At 37.9% G+C, this 24,770-nt stretch overlaps 1 protein-coding gene and 1 long non-coding RNA gene across 3 annotated transcripts in view; both read right to left on the reverse strand.

Moving 5' to 3' along the window:
- The window catches only part of LOC143753491 (uncharacterized), a 42,183-nt gene that overhangs the window by 14,907 nt on the left and 2,506 nt on the right, over window positions 1–24,770 (reverse strand). Inside the window, exon 1 of one of the 2 annotated variants that reach the window (XR_013207752.1) lies at window positions 3,765–3,937. Coding sequence is in view for 1 of the 2 variants with exons in the window: in XM_077245863.1 (XP_077101978.1) it covers window positions 22,477–23,814 (1,338 nt within the window). In the remaining variant the exon portion in view is untranslated. Of the gene's footprint in view, window positions 1–3,764; window positions 3,938–22,476; window positions 23,815–24,770 lie in introns of those variants that run through there. The other variant, XM_077245863.1, reaches the window with a different exon arrangement.
- Window positions 6,373–21,642, reverse strand: LOC143753502 (uncharacterized). Its single transcript, XR_013207753.1, has 6 exons — window positions 19,246–21,642; window positions 18,242–18,378; window positions 10,581–10,717; window positions 8,769–8,862; window positions 8,496–8,683; window positions 6,373–8,363 (listed from the first exon to the last, which is right to left on the reverse strand). It is a non-coding gene; the product is annotated as an uncharacterized LOC143753502 (long non-coding RNA).

Here is a 24,770-nt window from a genome sequence, read left to right on the forward strand (position 1 = left end):
GTATGTGCGCAAGTTTGAGTGCGTGTGTGTATGTGCGTGGAGAGTTTGTGTGTGCGCGCGTCTCATATGAGTATGTGCGTGGAGAGTTTGTGTGTGCGCGCGTCTCATATGAGTATGTGCGTGGAGAGTTTGTGTGTGCGCGCGTGCGTCTCATGTGAGTATGTGCCTGGAGAGTTCCGGGCATCTCGTGTGTGTAGAGTTTACGTGTATGTGCGTGAGCGACTTTAGGTGTGTCGTTGTGCATTTCATATGTATTTGTTTGAGCATTCAGCAGTGTAGGCCTTCATGTACGTTTGACTACTTAGTATACGTGTATGCAAGTGTTTCATATATGTGTGCGTGAATGAAATTTGAATTAAGCCCTAGACGGCGCCTCATATTGTCGTCTTTTCGCGTAAAATATAACCAAACTTTAGAGCGCTTCTGCCTCGATGCCATGTTTGCTGCCTTCTGAACCAAAACAAGGCAGCGCGTGTTTGACGTCATGACACATTTGCAACGAGCGGAACCGATAAGCGGAATCGTTAAGCAGGCATACTAACGGTTCCAAGGAATCGGTTCACTGGGCACCGGTTCTGAAGAAGAACCGGTTCTCGATTCCCATTCCTACCCAGCACCCAAAATACTATACAAAACTCTCCCACGTAGCCTCCATTCTTTGCGAAAGATGACTAAAAAAAGCGCACAGGAAACAAAAACCTTGAAAAAATTATAAACGACCCTGCCAAATCACAGAGATGCCGATTCGCACGGGACTAATATTATCACAGGACCTCAGTGTTCGGTGAAATATGGTAGGTCATTTGCGGGGGAATTTTTACTTTACAAATGACATGGCCGATTCGCGTGGGATTAAGATCTCAGACAACCTCCGCAATTATTACAAATGACTACAGATCACCAGGTACTACTAATCCCGTGCGAATAGGGCTATAGCCTGGCTCCGCCCTCCTACGTACTTCCGCTCAATTTTCATTTTCCTTCAGTACGTCGTCTGGGTTTGCGCAGGTTTTCCCCGGCCAATGGGGGTTGTTCGTGTACTTGGCGTGCCGAGGACTGAAGCTTCTTTCAGACAGGACGTGGAATCCGCGGCAATCCGCTATAAAACCAATTAATTTCAAGGACTTCCAAAAATACAAAACAGTTACAAGTGTATGCATGCAAACACTAAATACAGGATTCACCCTATTATACTTTATCGACACAAATTTATAAGTCATACAGCAAACAGACACCCCCAAATAGTCTATAAGGCTGTCTTTGAGTTCACTTGAACAAGGGTTAAATTACTTGTCAAGCTACAGAAGAATACCATAATTCCTCCGTTCAATTAGGCCTAAGACATCGAGAGTCACGCAGGCAGACCTATAACAACCCAGCCACAACACAAAATTTGGAATAACATGCCTTGCCTGTACCTTAACACAGAATGAATTTCAAGGACTTTCGATTGCAGATCAATGGCCTCCAAACGTTTATATTTTTTGAAGAATCTTTGAGTTAACGTACTAAACATGATTGGAATTTGCACCGCAGCACCAACCCCTTGATGCTCATGACAAGAATAGCATGTATAGTTATCTTTATTGAAGTGAATTAGGTTCAAATCGTTGGCGTGCATGAATGATATTTTTTGCTATTTTACACATAATACTCCACGATGATCACATTACAAAAAACTAAAATTGCACTTCAAAATAAAACATTGTCAATATTTTTTGAGACCCCTCAAAATTTCACGAATCACGTTTTCAGGGGAGCCAATGTCCTAGCTCCCCCGTAGTTCACACCCTGAGTTCCCACCTTCAATGAAGATAACGATTGTCAATGGGGCCAGACTCTCTGCACAAATGAAAATGTACAAGAGTATGGTAGGACCAGGCTAGGTCAATCAGGCTTTTCATTTAAAATAATAAAATACAGGGGCGTCATGCAAGCCAAAATTCTGGGGGGGGGCACAATCTGAGACGTTGCAATTGTTTTCTGACGGGTGATATGGATCATGTTAGGAGGAGTCTCCTTGAAATGTTTTAATTCTGGCTGCTAAACATAACATTTCAATGCAGTTTGGGAGGGACAGAAATACCTTAACGGAGCTAGCAGCAACCCTCCTCTATCTGAGGACTAAGTTAAAGTATCTATTTTGTAAGTTTATGTAAAAGACAGGTTGATGAAAGAACTGGAAGCTCAAATTCAAAAGCTTTTGAAGTCTACTTCATTAAAGCATGTTTACACACACACTTACTGTACACTTAGGCCTACCACACATGATTTTAAAAACAGTACCATTGCAGTAGATTATGATTTTAAATTGGTATGTGACCTAAGAATGATCTTACATTAAAGGTACATAAAGGTGCTGAGGTCTGACTTTGTGGTGCTCTAGAATTAAGTTATTTTAATATTAATATGTGATGAAGGACTTTGAAACAAGTTTGACAGATTTCAGTGGTGAATAAGGTTAACACTACCCCGTTTATTTCGAAAATGGTTAATATTTGACAGAAATGTAAAAAAGTAAATAAATCAAATGTAATATGTAACATTACTTTAGTAAAATCATTGAAATACTGTAGTAACACTGCTCATTATTATATTTTAAATAAGGAACTTGTAAAGAGTAATTTATGAGCTAACAGAAAAACTAGTAACTTGTACATTTAACCTACTATGGCTTATTGGCTTTGTATGGCAGGCAGTAACGTTAGCCAACTAGTTTACGGTTAGACTAGGCTAGCTATGGATAACGTTACACTGACACAACTTAAGTGAATGCTCTGAATTCGCAGCTAATATCAAATCCATAACTTTTTGATCAAGTTAAAATTTCCAGGTTAACCACAAATAATCCCACTACCTTTTAATTTCATCCGATAACTAATTCAATGCCGATTTGTTGCTTTGCCCACTTACCACTTCAAGACCATCTGTAAAACATTGCCAGCTCAACGTGCGAGACGAGCGAGTTGCTTGAACACACAGCAAAGATTCTAGAGCGATACACGTGTAGCGCTCTAGATTTGATAAACACAGACACCATATTAGGAAAAAGGGGCGGGCTGATGCTGACCGATTTATCCGAGTCGTTATAGGCTCTGGTATTATGGAGCATAATAGGAATAAAGTTGTGACAAAAAAAATGACCAGGGAGGAAAAATCTTTGAATGGGCATGACGCCACTGATAAAATATGCACTTTCAAATCTATTATATATATCAAGACCAGTTAATATAGGCTACAATATTGTTTTATTCATTGGCAAATCTGTCTTTTACAATCAAATACATAATTACAATCAAAAAGCATTTTTGGTAAACGTTTTAGGATGTGACCGGAGCAGCAAGCCTATGGGAATCTGTGGGAAGAAAAATTGTCTCAGGCTGTTCCAGTTCATTAAATGACAATCTTATATATTCGTGTTTGAAAAGTTACATCAAAAACAGCTTTACCTTGTGCCATCTCGTCTGTCAGACATAAGTTTCAACCCGTCAAATGCATAGCGCGAACACAGCACGCAAGCGCACTACATCAATAGCGCTCCTATTATAGTCAGCACGGCAGCTTAACATGACAGCGATGCTTGACATTGACTCAGCGTTGGGTATGTGAGGGGTGTTCATCATTTGTATTGACAATAAAAAAATCACCCAGCAGCTGAGTTACAGAATAACTACCCAGTGTATGGGTAAAAATATAAAGAATAACCCAATAAAATGACCCAAAATGCTTTGTGTTTAAAATAAATAAATAAATAACAAACTTACACGGTCCTTCATTCGTCCATTCTTGCCTTGTTGTTGACTGACATGTTTTCGTCTTCACATTTGGTGTGGTCTGGTTGTCTTCATGCAGATCCATCTTTATCTACAGGAAATGTTCGATCCAGTTTATTTTCCAAATCGCTCCATCAGTCAGTTATTCTTCTTCTTTGGGAATTAACAGCAGCTTGCATCCAGAGGCGTTGCACTACTGCCATCTTCTGGGTTTATTTCCCTGTAATGTCCATTACTATATTCTCCTCATCAGATCTGTCATTGTTAAAAAATAAATAAATAAAAAACCCTGCAAATTGATCTTCTGCCATGTTCATTCACACAAAGTGTCCAGTGTGTCCTTTATTCCTGTTCCTGTTAATCTATTTTTTCCTAATTTTGCCATCATGTTTTCTTCATATTGTCTGCAAATTATGTTCTATACTCTAAAACCTGACAATAATCAGAAAAAACAGTTGTTTTTATAGTTTTAGATTAATACCTTCATTGATTTTCTTCCTTGTAAAAAACATCCCTTTGGGTTTCTCTATGAAAAATGTAATACTCAATTTTCTCCCCCACTTTTCAACCTGCTGTTTTCAGATCAATTTAAAAAAAACTCTAATTCCCTGTAACTTAATCATTAACCCCTCTCTCCAGCATATCATGTGCTTTTTGCACGTCACAAAATACTGCTACTGCTGTCTCTTTATTTTTATTTTTCATCTTCCAAACAAATTAAGGGAAAACAGTGTAATAGTGATGTAATTATTCATTAGATATTGTTTATTTAAAGAGCAAACCACAAGAGGGCAGTTGTCTAATAGTGTTACCTTGGAATACAAAGAAAATAATAAGCATACAAAAGGTGGACTGAAAAGAGCGTGTGTCACATATTCATATAGCAAATTTAAAATATTAATTATATATTAAAATAAAGAAAAATATTACAATTGCGATATTTGCAATTGTAATATCATAATAAAACAACAACATACATATCACATGTTTACTATAGGAAAACAAAACCAGACCAAAGCTGCAACTTTTGTGAAACGGTTTATTTAGAAGTTGAAATAATGTAATATGTAAATTGGAATAAAGCTTTCAAAAATGTCATGATGGTATCAAAATCTGACTAGGCCAAATATTATATGGAATGATCTTTGAGAAAGAGTAAAAGCGGTGTAAATAATAAGCCATTGATGTAATTTATTCTTTCTGTCAATTCACTGAAGGCAAAATGGGCTTTCAATACAACTTGGCTGTCTATGCCGTAGAAATGCAATTAAAATAAAAAATAAAATCGGTGCTACCTGAATAGAGAAAACAAATAGGTAGGACACCTTTACAATCTTTACAAATAGGTAGGACACCTTCAACACCCATAATGCACTAGGCATGTTGCCGTCCAAGGCCACTCCCACCAGTCTGCTATATGGATACGCCTGACCAGAGTCAAATACCACCTTGCTTTAATTGGAAATAATTCTTAGCAAACTTTTAGTTATAATGGTGTAGACTTTTATTGAATTCAAAGAGTAAACGTTTAGCGGGAGTGAGTTATTTTCGGTTTCCAGTGAAGGATCCAGTGTGTTGTAGGCAGTGGCCAAAGGCTGCAAAAGAATCATAAATATGGAGAGGATGCCGTAATGAAAAATCTGAAAAACCTCTGAGTTTGTAGTCAACATTTGTAGTCAATTATAATCAAAATATGACTAAGAATACAGTGTTTTAGGCCAAATGAAGGGGAAAAACTGAAAGAAACTGACGTTCTGTCATTTTCACCCAACCTTATAAAGTGCGCCATCGCGTACAGGTAAGAAAGCTGTTGCTATAGTGTTACATTTTTATCATAATTCTGTTTAAAGAGTATAGTACAATACAATTTTCAGTGATAAACCTACCTTTACAACAACAGTTCTGTTAATAACTCTCTGTCTATTCGGTTGTCCCAGACAGCAACATAGTGTCGGCCCAGATCCGGCCCTCATCTGGTCCCTGGGGCGGGAATACAGAAATGCAGAAGTATAACATGTCTTTTTCACAAAAAGCCCTGGAGCTGTCAAAAGTCCACCTATAAACTTGAAACAAATAAACGTGAATTTCTCAGTCAGGTAACAGAGAGAACGAGTTAACCTTGCTCAAATACATATACTATCGACATTGTTTATACAAAGCAGGTTGAAAATCGGCAAAGTTACACTTTAAGTAAAGCTTTGGCTGAATCAATTTAAATGTGCATTCTTACCTGTCCTACAATGATAATTATTAATCAAAATAATGTCTTACCTATGTAAGTGTGAGGCTGTGTATGGTGTTGGCCCTCATGAGATCTGTTTTTAGTGGATGTTTTCCTTGGGAAGTTAGTGGTAGGGGTGTTCGATTCCGGGTTTTTTGGAGTCGACTCCGATTCCCGACTCCTAATATTGGAGTCTGCGGAGTCGACTCCTCGACTCCATTTACTTTCAATCAATATAGAGTCAGGAATAAAAAAACACCTTCTTTCCCACTCCAGTACTGGATGGGACATTCTGATCGACAAATCTGTTTTTTATAACAGTAAATGCTCTATTAATGTACTCGCGATGTTATATTGTGTCATGAAAACACCACTTCATTGATAGTAGACTTATGTTGAACTTTATTCTTGTACAAACAGACGCTGTATTAAGCAGTACACAGTAAAATAGACAGTGTCAAATTAAGACTTAAAGTGTTAATTTTAACACTACTCTGGATCATATATGGTCCCACTCTATCTAGAGTAAAAAGTAGTGTTGATTTTACGGTGTTAAAAAAGCACCTTATAGTGCAAAAAACTTACACCATCAGTGTAAAGTGTTACGCTTTCTATTGTTGAAATAGTTTTACTCTATGGTGATTAACACCATAGTGTTGTTTTAATTCATTTTTTATTACTCTGAAAGTGTTAATAAAGTGTTCTTTTCAGTGTATTTTTTCAATGTTTTACAGTGTTATTGTACATGATCAAATAAAATCAAGACTCTTCAGACAGATGTAAAATTATAAAAAATTAATTTAACAAATGGCTAAAGTCACATTAATGAGGAATTGCGCATAAATTTAAAACTTCTTAAAACACACAAATTCATCAATTTCATAGATTTAAGAACAGATTTGAACAAGATTGCAATAAGGTACTACAAACCAAAAGAAATTATCAGACCCATATGACATCTGTAAATCGAAAGGTTTGTAATAAGCGAGTTCATTGACATCGAAGACTTTCAGAGAATCACTGGGTCTTGGATCAATTCTGTAGGCATACAGATGTTCATCAAAATAAACAGTTTTAAGTTGCGATGCCACCAGTAACACATTCGTTTCTAACAACAAGATCTTTGATTTTGTAAAACACTGGCAAATCAAGGTTTACTTCACCACAGATAATTAATGTAGAACGATATTCAGTTCCATTACACTTCACCCATTTCACGGAGAGAACATTGGTTTGTGGTGGAACGTTCAACTTGGATGCAATCTCAAAAGTTTCATTCAAGTTACTAAGAGAGACAGTCTTTCCTGGTCCAAGCATACCAAGCAGTATGACAGAATACTGTCATGGTTGAAGGTCTCCCAGTTACATGCCATCCAATTCTGATGTTTTTTGGCAAGTGTCTGGGTGATGTTCTTGAAACATTTTTGTTGCACCTTGAAGAAATTGTGTTTTGACTCATATCGCACGTGACATGTGAACAATCGGCCCGATATTTCTAATACATCGTGGATAGTGAGTCAGAAAATGATGTTTAGGCAGTAAATTCTTTTCTGGAAATAAGCACTTGAACAGCCTGTGATGTTCAGCAATCAAGTGTTTTAAGTAAACAGTAAGGGCCTCAGTTAAAATGGGAGAAAAGGCAATGTTTACTATTTGCAGTAAAAGTAGTAGGAGCTGCCAGTATTTATCATCTTGGGGAACAATGTCTCCGAATATTAGTGGTACATTCCGGAGTAGACACCAACACTGAATTGCGTTTATGCCCAAATCATTGCTCTGATCATCCAGTTTTACAGCAGGAGGTCGATTTCTGCTCTCCATGTACCCATAGTTAAATGTCTGCAATCTGCCATCTAACTCTTTTGCAGTCAAAAAACTCCCTTGTACATAACGCAAAACAAGTTTTAACTCAAACTGCCTAACTCCCTCTAAAACATCATGCATTATGTCTACAGAAAAGTTGTCCGATACACTGAAGTACTGCAGAGTGTTTAACAAACATGTGCGTTTCACACCACAAACATGAGTTAGTGTTGGGTCTGATTGTATAGCTTCACAGTGTTGCATGTGCGTCTCTTTCGTGCGAAAAGTTACATTTGGCTCATCTTCACAGAACACAGTTTGATAATCTTCCGTTTTATTTAGGCAAAACCTACAGCAATATAGAGCTCAAAAAGATTCAACATATCCAAAACTGTTTCATCCTCTTTCACAGCTGATTCCGCAGAGTCAATAAGGTCCTGAAGGTCTTGGGAGAAGTGAAGGCCTTTGCTTTGTAAAATGACCTTCTGCATAAATGTAGTTGACCACCTTTCCAGAAACTTTGCAGATGTCTTCTCACCAAAAATCAAAACAAAGTCCTGCTCAATCTGTAAAAACCAAAAGGACCATCCATTTACTTCACAAGGGATATTTTAATAGAAGTTGAGAACAAATGTTGTCAATTAAGCTTAACTTAAATGAAGCCCATAACATTTATTTAACCATCACTAGTCACTTACCAGGCCTTTAATGTCCAAAAAACGGGGAAATTCAGTCAGCACATCAGTGGATCTGCTTGGGTTTTGAATCATCTTGCGACGATACTGAAACGTCTCCCTCATTTTGACCTTTAGGGTTTCCACCTCTGATGTACGTTTCATAAGAGAAACAGCTTCTCTACACTGCTCTGAGGATCATAATAATGTTCCTTTGAAAAACAAAAATGTTTTCATTAATACAAAAGTGACCAACTATCCCATAACTAGATTTTACCAAGAAATATTTTCACTTACATATCCATTCTTTGTGTAGGGATCACGAAGATATGGAAACAGGGCAACACTTCCTTGGGCATACATCTCTCTGATACGTTTAGGAGGAGATGTGCTGTCAAAATTAAACGGACAAACATTCGAATTTCTGAATATATATTTATATGCATATAAATTTAAGCATGCCTGTAAACGTATATACAGTATCAATCTAACGTTTGGAATCATTCATTTTTAAAGTTTTTGAAAGAAGTCTCTTATGCTCATCCAGCTTGCATTTTTTTTATTTAAAAAAATTATTACAAATTAGGGATGGGCATGATTAATCGACGATCGATTATTGATCATTAAGAATTTCACCGATCACGTTAATTTGTTATCGATTATCATTAAACTAATGCTGCTGCGTTGCGTAGTGTGAGTGGAAAGTGAACGTGTTCCCCGGGTTGGTCAAGTTAGTGTGGAGGTACCTGTGCATCCCGGCAACGTCAGTCCCCTCAGACCTGGTGTTTTCAGCGGCTGGACTGAAGCCTTGTTTACACTCGACGCGTCCGCTCGAGCGCGAAGGTGAGCGCGGCAAAAATGACGTCATTGCGGTATTCGGTGTTTCACAGGCGAGCGCGTCGAGTATAAACGTCGCCTCGTCTGTTTGGGGAGGTGCGCGCGCAGTCTGCGGAGACTCGCGCTGCAGAGCCAGGCGAAAGTGTAAACGAGGCTTGACGGTCAGGTTGCGGTCGCGTCTGACCCCAGATCATGTCATCAACATGCTTATCTTTCTCAACAAAAATCAGTAGACTGGTGTAGAAGTTGTATGTGAGTTACTAGTTATTTTTTATGAGGCTTTGTTAAGTAGCCTAGCCGTATTGATTGTTACAGTAGGTAGGCTATAATCTCTCTCACCCTCTTTCTCGACTCCGTTCTCGGATAGTTTTGAGTTACATTTTTACAAAACCTGTCAGATCTAAGTATTATTATGTTTTTGGTTAAGTTATTGTTTAACGTGATTTTTTTATTATTTATTATGTTGGAACAAACGAGGGTCTCTGTTTAAGAACGCCAACTCGCAGCTGCAGGTTCCGTTGCTTTCGAGCACCGCAGCGCATATATCTTCAAGTTTAGCCTAACCGAACGTCCAGTTTTACTGCCACAAGTTGATCATCTTGTAATAAAGATCTAATCGAGGAAAAACACGCTGTATTTTTGTATTTTCATTGCATTTTTAATTTATAAAAAGTTAAATAAATAATGAATTTGAATATAAAAATATTAATGGTTAATCGATAGTCGATCGTTAATTCTCGACTAATCGACGATCGACTAAGAAAATTTAATCGAATGCCCAATAAAAAAAAAAAATACATTGTCATTAATTACTTACCCTCATGTCCTTCCAAACCCGTAAGACTTTCATTCATCTTCAGAACACAAATGTAGATCTTTTAGATGAAATTTGAGAGATTTCTGTCCCTCCATAGACAGTCTACGAAACTACCACTTTGACGGTTTAAAAAGTTAATAAAGCGATTGTAAAACTAATCCATATGAATTGAGCGATTTAGTCCAAAATTTCTAAAGAGACTAGATAACTTTATATGATGAACAAATTGAATTTAGGCTTTTAATATCTTCATTTGTGTTCCGAAGATGAACGAAAGTCTTACGGGGCTAGAACGACATGCAAGTAATTTATGACTATTTTCATTTTTGGTTAAACTAATCCTTTTAATAACTTTTACGTTTTCGAGGACTGAAAATAGAAATGTCTTGATATTTAAACATTTTCCATTAACAAGGGAATCCTGGATGTAGAATATAGATTACTTTAACTGTTACCTATGCTTTTCAGTCATTTCTGCAGTAAGAATCTTGATCATCTTCCTCCTGGTGCTGTCAGTCAAGCTTTTGGTTGTGTTGTATTCCCTGATAATTGTGTCCCCACTAGGTTTAGCCTGCAGGATTTTTTGGACCAGCTGCAAACAATTACAAATCGAAAAATTAGAAAAATTAATGTATTTTAGTAATTCAAATAAAAAGGTTAAACTAATATATTTAGAATATATAACTATATACATATGCATGATTATACTTTTCAGAGGGCCCACATTTCTGTATTTAAAATCCTTTTTTTTTTATTGATTTCATGTAATATTCAAATTTTCTGAGATTTTGAATTTGGGGTTTTCATAAGCTGTAAGCCATAATCATCAAAATAATAACTTTTGCGTGAAATTCTAATTTTTCGAGTTTCACCTGTACACAGTACAATCAGCGACAACCTCTCAAGAACGATTCAGGGATAGTTAACCCAAAATGAAAATGATCCCATAATTTTCTCACCCTGAACCCATCCCTGGTGTATATGACTTTCATCTTTCAGATAAACACAATGGGAGTTATATTAATCATATCCTGGCACTTCAAAGATTTATAATGGTAGTGAATGGTACCCTAGATTTTGAAGCCCAAAAAAAGAGCCACCCATCATAAAAGTAATCCATTCATCTCCAGGGGGTTAATAAAGTCCTTCTGAAGCAAAACGATGAGTTTGTGTTAAAAATATTTAAAACTTTATAAAGTAAAATAACTAGCTTTCAGCCGAACGAACATACGGATTCTTTTGGCCGGATTCCAATTAAGTCTAATGCACAACTTATACGAGTAATGCGACGTACTGCTGATATTTACGCTACGCCACGACACTACTACTTCTGGCGTCATAAATTCTGTAAGTTGCGCATTAGGGGCAAGTAGACTGTATGGCTGTTACCTAGAATTTTACTTTGTAACGTACTAAATATGAATTTTATTTTACACAAACTCATCGTTTTGCCTCAGAAGGCCTTTATTAACCCATAGTAACGTTTGTAGTTCGTTTACGATGGATGGATGGATGCACTTTTTTGAGCTTCAATCTGTTTGTTGCAACCACTGCCATTATAGAACTTTGAAGAGCCAGGATATTTTTTAATACAGTATGTAGTCAACCAGAATGTCTATTACCGCCGCGGCACAAATAAACCAGTCGCATTTCAAAGTCATTCGCAAAATGACCGCCAGGTGCCGCAAAGGGACATTTTCCAAAACAGTTCCAATTGCCGCATTTTGAAACGTAAGTGGGGCTAATGTCAATTTACAGTAGCCTAAGCAGGCACGTGCAGAGGGGGGGGGGGGCTTTGGGTGCTCGAGCCCCTGCCCTATTTCAAAATTAATCAAAACTGCCCTTCTCAAACAAATATCAATGATATTGTTGTGGTCAAAACAAAATGCATTTGATTATAATTAACATGACAATGTGCAAAAAACGAAAGTAGCCTAAATTCACGTTTATTTGACGTTTCTGTCAGTCTGAGGTGTCGTTGCTATAACGCGTTGCTATGGGTTGCGTCACTTGCGTTAAGTTGCGCCTTGCGCGTGTCTTCTTGCTTCGGTCTTGACTTGACCATAGACTGTAAAAAAATAGGTCTTGACTGATGGGGTCAGTCTCCGTTTTCGAGGGTCTAAAACCCCGGAGTAGTGTGTGTGTGGACGGCAGGCATAACCGTAGCAAAAGCTATGCGTTTTAAAATGAAAATGCACTAGTGTTAACATAGGTATCCCAGTCTGCTCGAGAACCGATACTCTAGAGCCAAATATGGCTCGACGGCAGGAAACAAAATAAACCAAACAATTTTTCAACTTTTTTTTCTTCACAATAATAAAGGTTTTGTGTCGATTCAATTAAAAAGCCACATCACATATTTTAAAATATTACATAATTAATTGAAGCCATTGTCCATTGTCATGTATAATTAGGGTGACCAGACGTCCCGTTTTTCCCGGGACAGCCCCGTATTTCCACTCTAATTTTAGTGTCCCGACTTATTCTGAAAAAATCATGTTTTGTCCCTTATTTCATCGTTAATATATATATATATTTTATATATATAATAGATTCCGTTTCCGAAAGGCTAAGTGAATATATATGTTACGTTCAAACCGTGTAGCGCGCATGACAGAGAGGGAGAGACCTTGTGTGTGTGTGCTAGTGTGCCTAATGAAGCGCATGTAAGACGCATTAATAGAGGGAATGCATTAACGTCACTTTCCCGCCGGAACACGCCCCCTCAGCCGGACTGAGTGGCAGAAGAGCAGCTGCGTGACTGGATTTAATAGGGGAAACTGCGAAAACGCAAGTAAAACAAACGATTATCAGTTTAAACTAAAGATTGGACTCAATATAGTGTTCCTTACAACTTACTAAAGATCCAGTGATCCATGGATATTAACATGCAGCCAGGAATCGTGTTTCCTGACATTTATATGTGCCTGATTTCGACACCAGGGAAATACATACAGCAAATTTGCCTGTGAATGCTTTATATAAATACAAAATAGGCAGGTCTAAATCCAGGTGATCACTTATCAATGTTATGTATATCATCATATCGTCTAGAGACTTAAAACTTGTATAGTTTTTTGTCAGTGTTTATTTAAAAATGTCAGATTATACAGAATATACAGTGGTAAATATTTGATTGATGAGTTGTCACTGCAATATATAACAATACAATATATAGAGAATGATTTTACCACTAAATTCAGCATATTGACACAAAAATGATAACTGCAAATCCACCTTTCGCTGCCTGGAGTCCAGTTGTTTCTATGAATTGCAGCGATCTATTTGCTTCTCTGTTCTGTAGCTTTAGGTAGTCTGTAAAAATATTCCTCATATTTATTGTCAAATCTAGTTGTACAGTCAGTCTCAAAGCTCTTTCCCGTTTTAGACGTGTTTTGTGTGTTTTTCCGCAGCATTCACACTGAAAACCAATGCTGCCGCTCAGTCTTTTTGCCACTTGTGGGCGTAACTGCAGTCATTCCGGCCAAAGGTGACGTCACGTGCATTCCCTCTATACGCATGCGTTCTGTATCTGTCCCGTATTCCACTCCGAGAAATCTGGTCACCCTATGTATAATACAAAGACCAATCGTCATCTGGCACAACAAGTTCAAATTTCATAGGACAATGTGAAGTGGAGCGTAGTTTTCCGGTCATTTATAAATAAATCGTTTTAAAATTACATGGACAGACGAATTAATGTTTATGAAGCGATCTGAATCTGTGTCGTTGAACTAATGGGTGTTAATTGACTACAAAGCACTGCACAAAACCAGCACCAAAAGTAGTATTAATGGTAAGTATAGTATTCAAGTCACTTGTATTTAGTCTATATTGATACATCGTTTACCATTTGATGAAACTATCATAGTTTGTTAAATGAAGCCCATGGCGTACAGGCCTATTATGTGAAGTGTAGGCTGACAACAACACGCGAAATGGTGACTTTATTATTTTAACATTTTTGATAATTTTGCAGCAATAGTATAATAGTACAGTACTACTGGTCAAACATTTGCACACACATTACTTTTTTTTTTAAGAAGTCCCTTATGTGCATCAAGCCTGCATTTATTTGATAAAAAAATATAGCAAAAAAAATATTACAATTTAAAATAATGGTTTTCTATTTTAATATACTATTTGATATAATTTATCTATTTATGTGATGCCATATGCCCTTTTTTTACATTTGAGCCCTGCCCCTGAGGAACTCTCTGGACGTCCCTGAGCCTAAGAATAAAATACAACTATGGCAATTTCCAAATTAGCCTACAAAAAACATGAAAATCAAAACAAGAGTTATTGACATTTGCTGTACAATAATGAAACAAACAAAGATTTGGTGGAGTTGAAACTGCATGTTATAAAGTAATAATTTTATTATTAAATAAAGCAAGAAAATTTGGTTAATGTTATTTAAACAAACAATCATACAATTCATAGTATACATTAGGGGTGTAACAGTTCACAAAATTCACGGTTCGGTTCGATACGATAGACTTGTGTTACGGATCGGTACGTTTTCAATACAGCAAAAATAAAGAAATGCCAGAGACAGTTCCTTGATTTAATTTTATTAATTATATTTTTATTAAAACTAACATCATAAAGTATGATTATTTTTTTACTTTGAGCAATGATGGAGCTATACTTGACTTTTCTTAGGAGCATATAAAACAAAACAGCTCCTTGGACAAAATGAAATGTAATATTGTAGTAGTAATAAACAAAGGTTTATTTTAGTTCAGATTAACATTTGAGGGCAGCAATTGTATTCATAATGTCTAAATAAAACCGACGTAATGTTACTTGAAAGTATTAGCCTACTATTCCTGCCAAACTTCCATGATTACAGTTAGTAGTGTTACTACAGTAAATCCATGGTGAATGTTGCTGATCTGTGGACACTGAATAGTTCATTCATGGCACAAGGTTCTTCCTGGTTTCCACGTCAGCGCTGTTTGATCCGTTAATAACGGAGAAATGTGAATGTTTCTCACTAGATCTCGCAGCGATGTTATTACTTCAGTGGCGAATTCAAATGTTTTATTTACTAGATCTCGCTGTGTAGTAACAGTGCTACTTGATTAAGATCGGCTCGCGCTGCATTGGTCCAAACTGATAAACGGTCCGTCAACCACACAATAACGAGTAGCTTACACTCTCAGAAAAAAAGGTACAAAAGCTGTCACTGGGCTGTACCTTTTCAAAAGGTACACTTTAGTACCTAAAGGGTGCATATCGGTACCTTAATGGTACATATTAGCACCTAAAATCAGAGGCGGGTAATTCAGGGGTCAAAGAGTAAAAGTCCTGCCATATGTTTATTCCACCCATGAACTCAGTCAGCTGATTTCACTAATTAGTTCTATCTCCTGTGTGAATTATCAAACCCAGGTGATTGGAACAAAATACTGAGGAGGACTTTTACTTTCTGAACCTGGACTTTACACCTCTGCATAGCAATGCCACATGTCAGCCAAGAGCAAAGAAATAAACCAGAACTGGACCTTATCGTAGCCAAAACATATGTGTATATTAAATATGGAGTAATTTCAGCAACAGCCTTAAATGAAATCAACTGGAAGAGAAAAGAAACATTAAATCTGTGAAGATCTCAACAGAGGAGAATAAACAACTCCACAAGCAGCATTACCAGCTTCACTTATTACTAACCAGACTGACTTTATTTCTTTCAGACGAATAAAACTGAATAAAAAAGTTTTATTGAGAATTAACAGAGGTTTAACTCTGTTTTATTTTAAGTCACCATAACAGTGATTCGTGTTTCCATTAGTTGGGCTCTTAACTCTTTTCATATATATTTTGTCTTATTTAGCTGCTGTGACAGTGTGTTTGTTAAACACATCAGCAACAGCAAAGGAAGCTAAAGTGATATAAGTTCAGGTGATGATGGTTACCTGTTGATGGTTTTATAATCATCATGAAGTAGACTGATTTACTGAGGTTTTTATAATCTAACAATTATCTTGTTCCACTAATATATTCACATCACAAACCCTGTATTACTGCAGCATGAGATCCAGCAATGTAACAATCAGTTTAGACATATTACCAAAAATGAATAAAAAAAAATTAGCCAACGCTGACACACACAGATATCGACAATCAGCACATGAATCTCAACAATGGTGACAATCACAAATATTTAGATAAACAGATTAATTCAGAACATCACTGAAAAGCTACTAAATCACAACAAAAACAACAGAAAAAAATTATAGCAAATATTTAGAATCAAACAAAATTATAGGACAATTCAGCATAATTTATTCATGTTGCAATGCATGCTGGGAGTTTTGTACTATGGTGGTATCCAGCATGCATTGCAGCACACTAGTACTTTTGATTGTCACCATTGTTGAGACTCATACGCTGATTGTTGATGTCTATGTGTGTCATTATAAACTGACTTTTTTGTGCTCATGTTCGTTAAGGTCTTCTAACTTATTGTTATAATATTGCTTGATCTCATCCTGTAGTAACACAAGGTATGTGATGTGAAAAAATGTAACAACATAATTGTTAGATTAAAATACTTCAGTGAATCAGTCTGTTTCATGAGGATTATAAAACCATCAACAAATAACCATCATAACTTGATCTCATTTCACTTTAGCTTTCGTTGCTGCTCCAAATATGTTTAACAAACACACTGTCGCAGCAGCTAAAAAAAACAAAATATATAATAAGAGTTAAGAGCCCAACTAATGGAAACACGAATCACTGTTATGGTGACTTAAAATGGAAAGAGTTAAAAACCTGTTAATTCTCAATAAAACTTCTGTAGACGTCTGACAGAAATAAAGTCAGTCTGGTTAGTAATAAGTGAAGCTGGTAATGCTGTTTGTGGAGTTGTTTATTATTGGCTACAATAAGGTCCAGTTCTGGTTTATTTCTTTGCTCTTGGCTGACATGTGGCATTGCTATGCAGAGGTGTAAAGTCCAGGTTCAGAAAGTAAAAGTCCTCCTCAGTATTTTGTTCCAATCGCCTGGATTTGCTAATTCAGACAGGAGACATAACTAATTAGTGAAATCAGCTGACTGAGTTCATGGGTGGAATAAACATATGGCAGGACTTTTACTCTTTGACCCCTGAATTACCCACCTCTGATTTTAGGTGCTAATATGTACCATTAAGGTACCGATATGCACCCTTTAGGTTCTAAAGTGTACCTTTTGAAAAGGTACAGCCCCAGTGACAGCTTTTGTACCTTTTTTTCTGAGAGTGTAGGGTGTATTCACACCAGGAAAGTCCGATAGTTCACTTGCTTTGGTCCGGACCAAATACAATTTTTTTTTTTTTTTTTTTTTGGTACGGTTCGCTTTCACACTGCTATTTTTGCAAGTGAACCAAAATTTGTAAACAAAACCACACGCGTGTCGTGCCGACGCGGTGTCATTGGTTGTTGCGTTTAATCTTACCCAGATACAATAGTGCTATTTTCTGATTGGCTAACAACACCAGAGGAGACGCGCTTGATTCCTGCCGGTTCCACAATGAGAGCGGCGCGGCCAGAGTTTTGGGCGCTGCAGCATATTAAATATATTACAAATCGTTTTTCAGCGTGAGAAATACAATGTGTTGCGGGAGAGCGTGACAAAAGACGGAAATGAGTGACTGTCACGCTCAATGCGTGACACTTGAGAGCCCTGTCACTCATTCATTCATTCATTCCATTCCAATGATGCACACACGACGCGCAGAAAGACGCGCAACAGTATCGTGTGGCCATACAGCGCGCCGGAATGGAATGTAGTAGGCTACAACAGATCACTTTCCCATAACGCAACTCCGACTACGGAAGCCTGCTAACTCAAAGGCGCAGTGCTTTCTTGCAATTGGGTCGGTTCATGTTCACACCGTAAACGAACCGTACCAGAGTTCGTTTGGAACCGTACCGAGACCACCTCTTCAGCTAGGTCTCGGTTCGGTTGTTTGGTCCGCACCCGAGTTCGATTGCTGTATTCACACCTGCCCAAAAGGTCCGCACCAAGGGGGGAAACGAACTAGAGTTCGATTCAATCGAACCAAACAAGGCAGGTGTGAATACACCGTGTCAAACAGACATTGATGTGTGTACAAACTCACAATTCTGGCTTCATCTTCGGCTCTCTGCTGCTTTCTTGAAGGGGTTCCATCACCCAGAATAGCCGCGTCATCAGATTCCTAGTTTGCAGTCACAGAGGAGCTTCCCTCATGTGACACTGCAGGGGTCTGTGCTAATTCTATTGAAAAACGGGTTAAAAAATTACGTTGAGACTCATTTTTTTCAATACTGAAAAAAAACAACAACAAAAAAAACAGGAAAGCACTGCAATTTAAAATAGGACTGTCAAAATGGTAAAAAAAAAAATTGTGAATATCATCACTTTTGATTATGCTGAAATCGGTCGAGTATTGGTGCCAAATTGTAGAATGCTTTTCTACAACTTTTGTATAACTTTTTTAGGATAAAATAAATGACTGTTAGCATTAATGACATTGGCTAAATTGATTTGGAGGACAGAAACACTCAAAGCATTTCTTTAATCTAATAAATAATTGTATTTATATAATTTAAATTAATAATTTGTGTATTAATGCATGTTAATATGAACTTAATGTACTGTATTAATTTATTAATGTTAATTATAATGCAAACAGAATAACAGATACATACACAGACTTGTATACAGACATTCTCGGTTAAATTTACAACTGCAAATATTTAGGAGTTTATTTAACCTGAAATAACATGCAGTATGACATGTTAGTAAAGATCGATATCACCTCGCATGCTCTGCGCACTCAAATAACGGCTGGAATTGGAAGACGGACGGAATTAGTTTAGGACTTTCACAATTTTTGCATTAATGTAAGTTAATTCTCATATAAGAAAACTCATTGGCAGCGCATACAATTCAGTACGAACAACTTGCAATGAAAACTCCACAAAACAAAATTATTTATTTCACACTTATCGTTAAATATCGTTAAAAAAATGTATACGTCACAAAAAAACGCGTTTCAGTCCAAATTTTACCGTCTTCAATGCGTGGACACAAAGCAATATCACACTTAAGGCTATCAAAGTAAATAACTTATACAATTACCATTTGAAAGATTTTCCAATTTTAGCAGAAAAACGCCCAAATTTGTCTGCTTCAAAACCTCCTCAAATACATCCTCGTCGACTTCAGTTCCAGTCTCGTCAAAAAGCTTGGCCTCGCCCTGACTGGAATACCGAATTTCATAAAGGCTGTGAAGTGATTGTACGCACAAAAAAACTCTGTATTGTCACATTTTTGCCAATTTCCCATTCATTTCCGATGGTGGGACCATTTGGTCCCGAAGGCCCTGAGTGTGACCATTTTGTTTACAACCACTTAGACTATTCAAATCCTGTCCCCAATTTTTTGGGGTGTTCATATACCAAGTACCAACAAAGTCACCAAATTTCGGACCATTCCGATGAAGCTATGATTTTACACATTTTTTTATTTAAATTCTTCGGGACCATTTGGTCCGAAGAACCCCAGAGGGTTAACACCCTGTAACTACACTGAAAATGAGTACTCATTAACACTGTACGATGTAAATTTAACTCTTTAGGAATTAATAACATTTAACACTGCTATTTTCACACTTCTGATTTTACTGTGTACTGAAGTATTAAATAGAAAAGTATCCGAAACGTCTGTGTATTTGATAAATATTGCATTTATTTCCCTTCAGCGGTCATAAAGTATGCAAACACAGCACGAACGTCACTACGAGAAGCACAAAGTTTCCTCCAGTCGAACCATAGACTGTAAAAAAATGACAGGAACACACTTTGCGTCTTTAAAAACATAATACAGAGACGATATTCCGGTCCTGGAGTCGATTCAGACACTAGGGCTATTGAGAGTCGAGGAATCGATTCTTTTGGAGTCGACTCCCCATCACTAGTTAGAGGCATTAAGAGCAAAATAAGTGGCATTGGACGAGAGAACGAAGAGCATTATCCCTGCTCCAAACGCAGCCTTCTAGCTTCCTCATGAACCAGCCAGAAATGTGTAATAACACCTTTTTTTTCAGAAGGCGTGGGCTCCCTCCAGGCACCCATGCTGGGTCCAGAGTTAGAAGAGCATGCGGGGGCTGAAGGAGCCTGAGACTTAAGGGGGAAGTAGCATTTAAATGCCGCAGACTGAACCCTAGCCTATCTGAACCTCTTGACTACGGTGTATTGACACAGTAGTGTAGAGGTTATTGAAGTTATTGGCCTGAGAGGTTATTATTGAGAGGTTATTGGCCTGCTATTGGCACGGAGGGTGAGAGGTATTTCTGGAGGTCAGCCTGATAAGCCTGCAACACCGCCATAGTACAGACAGCCTGAACTGCCACCGCGTAGGCCTTTTCCACCAGTCTAGCTATCATTTGACATGGTTTAGAGGGCAAGACCGGAGCCTTCAGAGAAGATGTCGCACCAGGGTAGAGATAGATCATGAGTGCCTCTTCAACCCAGGGCATCTTCTCATACCAGTCCCTCCACATTCTAGTAATTTGAAGTAGTAGAGGTTACTAAGCAATATTACCCACAATCTCGACACCACAGAATGTAGATCGGGGAGAAAGAAGATGCATGAGGGAGGAACATCTATGACCCACCAGGACATGCTCATCAACTCTACTTGGAGCAACTTCTTTTTTCTCTGCCGACAGGTCTAGACTGAGTCTAGCTGTGGGGCGGGTCATGAGCTCAACCAGCTCCTCGTACACGGTGCAAAAGGAAGAGGAGGGCTCATTGACAATGTCCACCTCAACTCTTCAGAGCCAGATGCAATTAACATACCCTCGGCCAGGGGGATGCGTTTCCCCAAATCATTGTATCAGCATAGTTCAACGAGTCGGTGTTTCCCGAAACCATCATTCCAACCAACATTCACAAACAGCAATGCAAAGTTGTGTGTTTGAACGACAGATCTCGACCTGTGGTTAGAAGCAGAGTTTCTTGTTTGCATGACATGTGGACTCAATGAATTAATTGATGAAACTAGATGTCGCCTTGGGGTTCTAAACATGCGTCAAAACCGCCACCATCTTAGAACAGGGGTCTTGTCATAGGAAGTAGCTAGGAACGCTGAATTCATGGATGATGCCGGACTTTTGTGCTGCGTATGGATGTTCACACGAACGAAATCTAAAAAACAGACATCAAGGGATTACATTTCACAAGATTGTGAAATTTTGTAATTTTTTTTTAATTTCTCTGGACTCAATGATAAATACATGTCTGACCGTTGGAACGAACCAAAACAAATCGCATTCATGACAATTTATGGTGATTTTATTTCCGTTAGAGCATTTCCTACATTGACGCTGATGAGGGGCTCCCCTGTTTCAAGATGGCGGCTCTATTGACGCATTCGTTCCAATGAACTGCCGTAGCCAGGCGACATCTAGTGTTTATATCTATGGAGTAAAATAAGCATGATGACATTCAGTATAATCTGTGTCTTATTTAGAATACATACAAATGTCATTTACGTCTTTTAGTTTGTTCAGAGATTTAAAGCGTCCTTATTGAAGATATGCGAACGAGCTCTACGTAAGAGCCTATGATTGAATCTGGAAATATAGCAAAATAAATGAGAAAAATTTAAATTAGTCATCAGATGCCATGTCCGTAATTTATGGCAAAAACTCAAATATTAATTTGATCTCAAACGATTCATTAAAAGTAGTTCACCAAGTTCATGACATCATTAACCAACGTGGTTGAACAAAAACTTTGGACAATATGTTTTCGGGAAACAGTTGTGACTAGCTAGTTGATTTCTTCAACGATGCATCGTACAATGGTAGTTAAGCAGCGAGTTGTGTCGTTGTACAGGAAACACACCCATGATCGGAAGAAGCTGCAGAGTGACTGGCAGTGGATGGCACCGCTACTCAACTGACTCAATTTTTAAATGATTAACTGAGATTATGACTACGGTTAACTAATTGTAAAAAGTTTTGGTTAATGCATTTTATTTAGGTCTAGTTTTCCTTGTACCAAATGTTTACAATTTACAACGTATTCTTGCTGAGGTTCAGCGTCTCCTATTATAATGAACAATAGAAACACTTGCATGAGTAGGCGTGTAAACATGGCATCGCAACCAAATTGTCCCACTGGACTCCTAATTATCCTAATTATATAAAATATTGACTACATCTCTCTCCTCTGATAGCTGGTGGGGTTTCTGGTACGATATGACAGCAGTCACTTCATTCAGATGAATGCTGCACACAAGCGGAGGAAGAAATTCCCCCACTCTGTTGAAAAGGCTTCTTTTCAGTATGAATTGTCATGTGACATTTAAGGTGTCCATGTCTTGTGAAGCACTTCGCACATTGAGGGCAGGTGAAAAGCTTTTCACCAGTGTGAATACTCATGTGTCTCTCAAGGCTTTGACTCAATGTGTAACTCTTTCCACAATCAGGGCAGATGAAAGGCTTCGCTCCAGTGTGAATTTTCATGTGTCTCCCAAGGTTGTTTTTCATTGCGAAACTCTTCCCACATTGAGGGCAGACGAAAGGCTTCTCTCCAGTGTGAATTCTCATGTGAATCTCAAGGCCATATTTCACTGCAAAACTCTTTCCACACTCTGAGCAGGTGAAAGGCTTTGCTCCAATGTGAATTTTCATGTGTCTCCCAAGGTTGTTTTTCATTGCGAAACTCTTCCCACATTGAGGGCAGACGAAAGGCTTCTCTCCAGTGTGAATTCTCATGTGACTGCAAAGGTTTCGTTTTGCAGCGAAACTCTTTCCACATTGAGGGCAGGTGAACATCTTTTCTCCAGTGTGAATAGTCATGTGACTGTCAAGGCTTTGTTTCACTGTGAATGTCTTTCCACACTGGGGGCAGGAGAATGGCCTCACTCCAGAGTGAATTCTCATGTGATTTTCAAGCTTTTGTTTTACTGTAAAACTCTTTCCACATTGAGGGCAGGTGAAAGGCCTCTCTCCAGTGTGAGTTCTCATGTGACTTTCAAGGCTTCGTTTCACTCTGAAACTATTTCCACATTGAGAGCAGGTGAACGGCTTCTCTCCAGAGTGTGTTCTTATGTGGCATTTAAGGTATTCTTGTTGTGAGAAGCTCATCTCACACTGGGGGCAGGAGAATGGCCTCACTCCAGAGTGAATTCTCATGTGATTTTCAAGCTTTTGTTTTACTGTAAAACTCTTTCCACATTGAGGGCAGGTGAAAGGCTTCTCTCCAGTGTGAGTTCTCATGTGACTTTCAAGGCTTCGTTTCACTCTGAAACTATTTCCACATTGAGAGCAGGTGAACGGCTTCTCTCCAGTGTGTGTTCTTATGTGGCGTTTAAGGTATTCTTGTTGTGAGAAGCTCATCTCACACTGAGGGCAGGTGAACGGCTTCTCTCCAGTGTGAATTCTAATGTGAATTTTAAGGCTTTGTTTGGCAGTGAAACTCTTTCCACACAGAGAACAGTTGAATGGCTTCTCTCCCGTGTGAATTCTGATGTGAACCTCAAGGTGTTGTTTCACTCTGAAACTCTTTCCACACTGAGGACAGGTGAACGGTTTTTCTCCAGTGTGAATTCTCATGTGCTGTGTAAGGCTTGCTTGTTTTGTGAAATGCATCCCACATTGATGGCAAGTGATATAATCTTCCTTCAGTTCATTCCGATCTAAAATAAACATTGAAAATAATCAATTTCAAAACTCAATTCAAGGACAATACATTTGAAATTGCCAATAGCCAAAGTAACAGATCTGCAACACAGACCACTGGCAGAATGTGACAAAGGTATGTCACAGTGAAGAAATTTTCACACCGTATAAACTTGCAACAACAACAGTTTTACCGATAACACCGGAGGGACAGGGGGATTTTGAATGCGTGCTCGCTTTTCACTTTCGACTTTGAATTTGCTATCATGGGTGCTCTGTGGATAGGCCCATATTATTCATGGGGCATCAGGAAGCCGCTATCTATATGCAGGGTATTGAAATCGCTTTAGAATGCACGCTTACTTCCGCATTTCCGATCATGTGTACTCTGTGTACAGGGGCTTTGTACACTGTAAAATCCAACAGTTGTTCAAACTAACACTTTTAAGTTAAATTTACTAACTTAATTGTAAACATTTAGTAATCTGTACTGTTCATGTACTATTCTTTGTTTACTCCAAGCTACCAAGATAAGATTAATTGATTGGTTTGAGTACCATTTTGTCAAAAAGAAAAAAAAAATGTTTTAAGGCGGGGCAATTCTTCATTCTCATTCCCTCCAATTCTGCACTGTTTGAACTCACCATTGTGGTGATCAGTGTTCCATTTGTTTGGTCACTTGAAACTTAATTTATATCATTGTAATTATCTTCCTATTGGTGCAGCGATGCAACAAGAAATCAGTTATTTGGTTTCAAAGGAAGGGAAATAATAAATAGGTTGCATTTAAAAGCTTAAAAGATTTAAGCTATCTTCTATCTAAATCCTTAACTAGTCTATATTTCATGTTGATTAATGATCTTTTAAAATTTGTTAAAGTTTTAATTGGGTTGATACAATACCTTTATATGTGTGACAATATTTTGCAATTGACCTGGTTAAAAGTCACAAACTGATTTCAACATGCAGCATA

This window comes from Siphateles boraxobius, unplaced genomic scaffold (genome assembly GCF_051911475.1).
Source record: "Siphateles boraxobius isolate OS27281-9 unplaced genomic scaffold, OSU_SipBor_1 29, whole genome shotgun sequence".
NCBI classification, from domain to species: domain Eukaryota; kingdom Metazoa; phylum Chordata; class Actinopteri; order Cypriniformes; family Leuciscidae; genus Siphateles; species Siphateles boraxobius.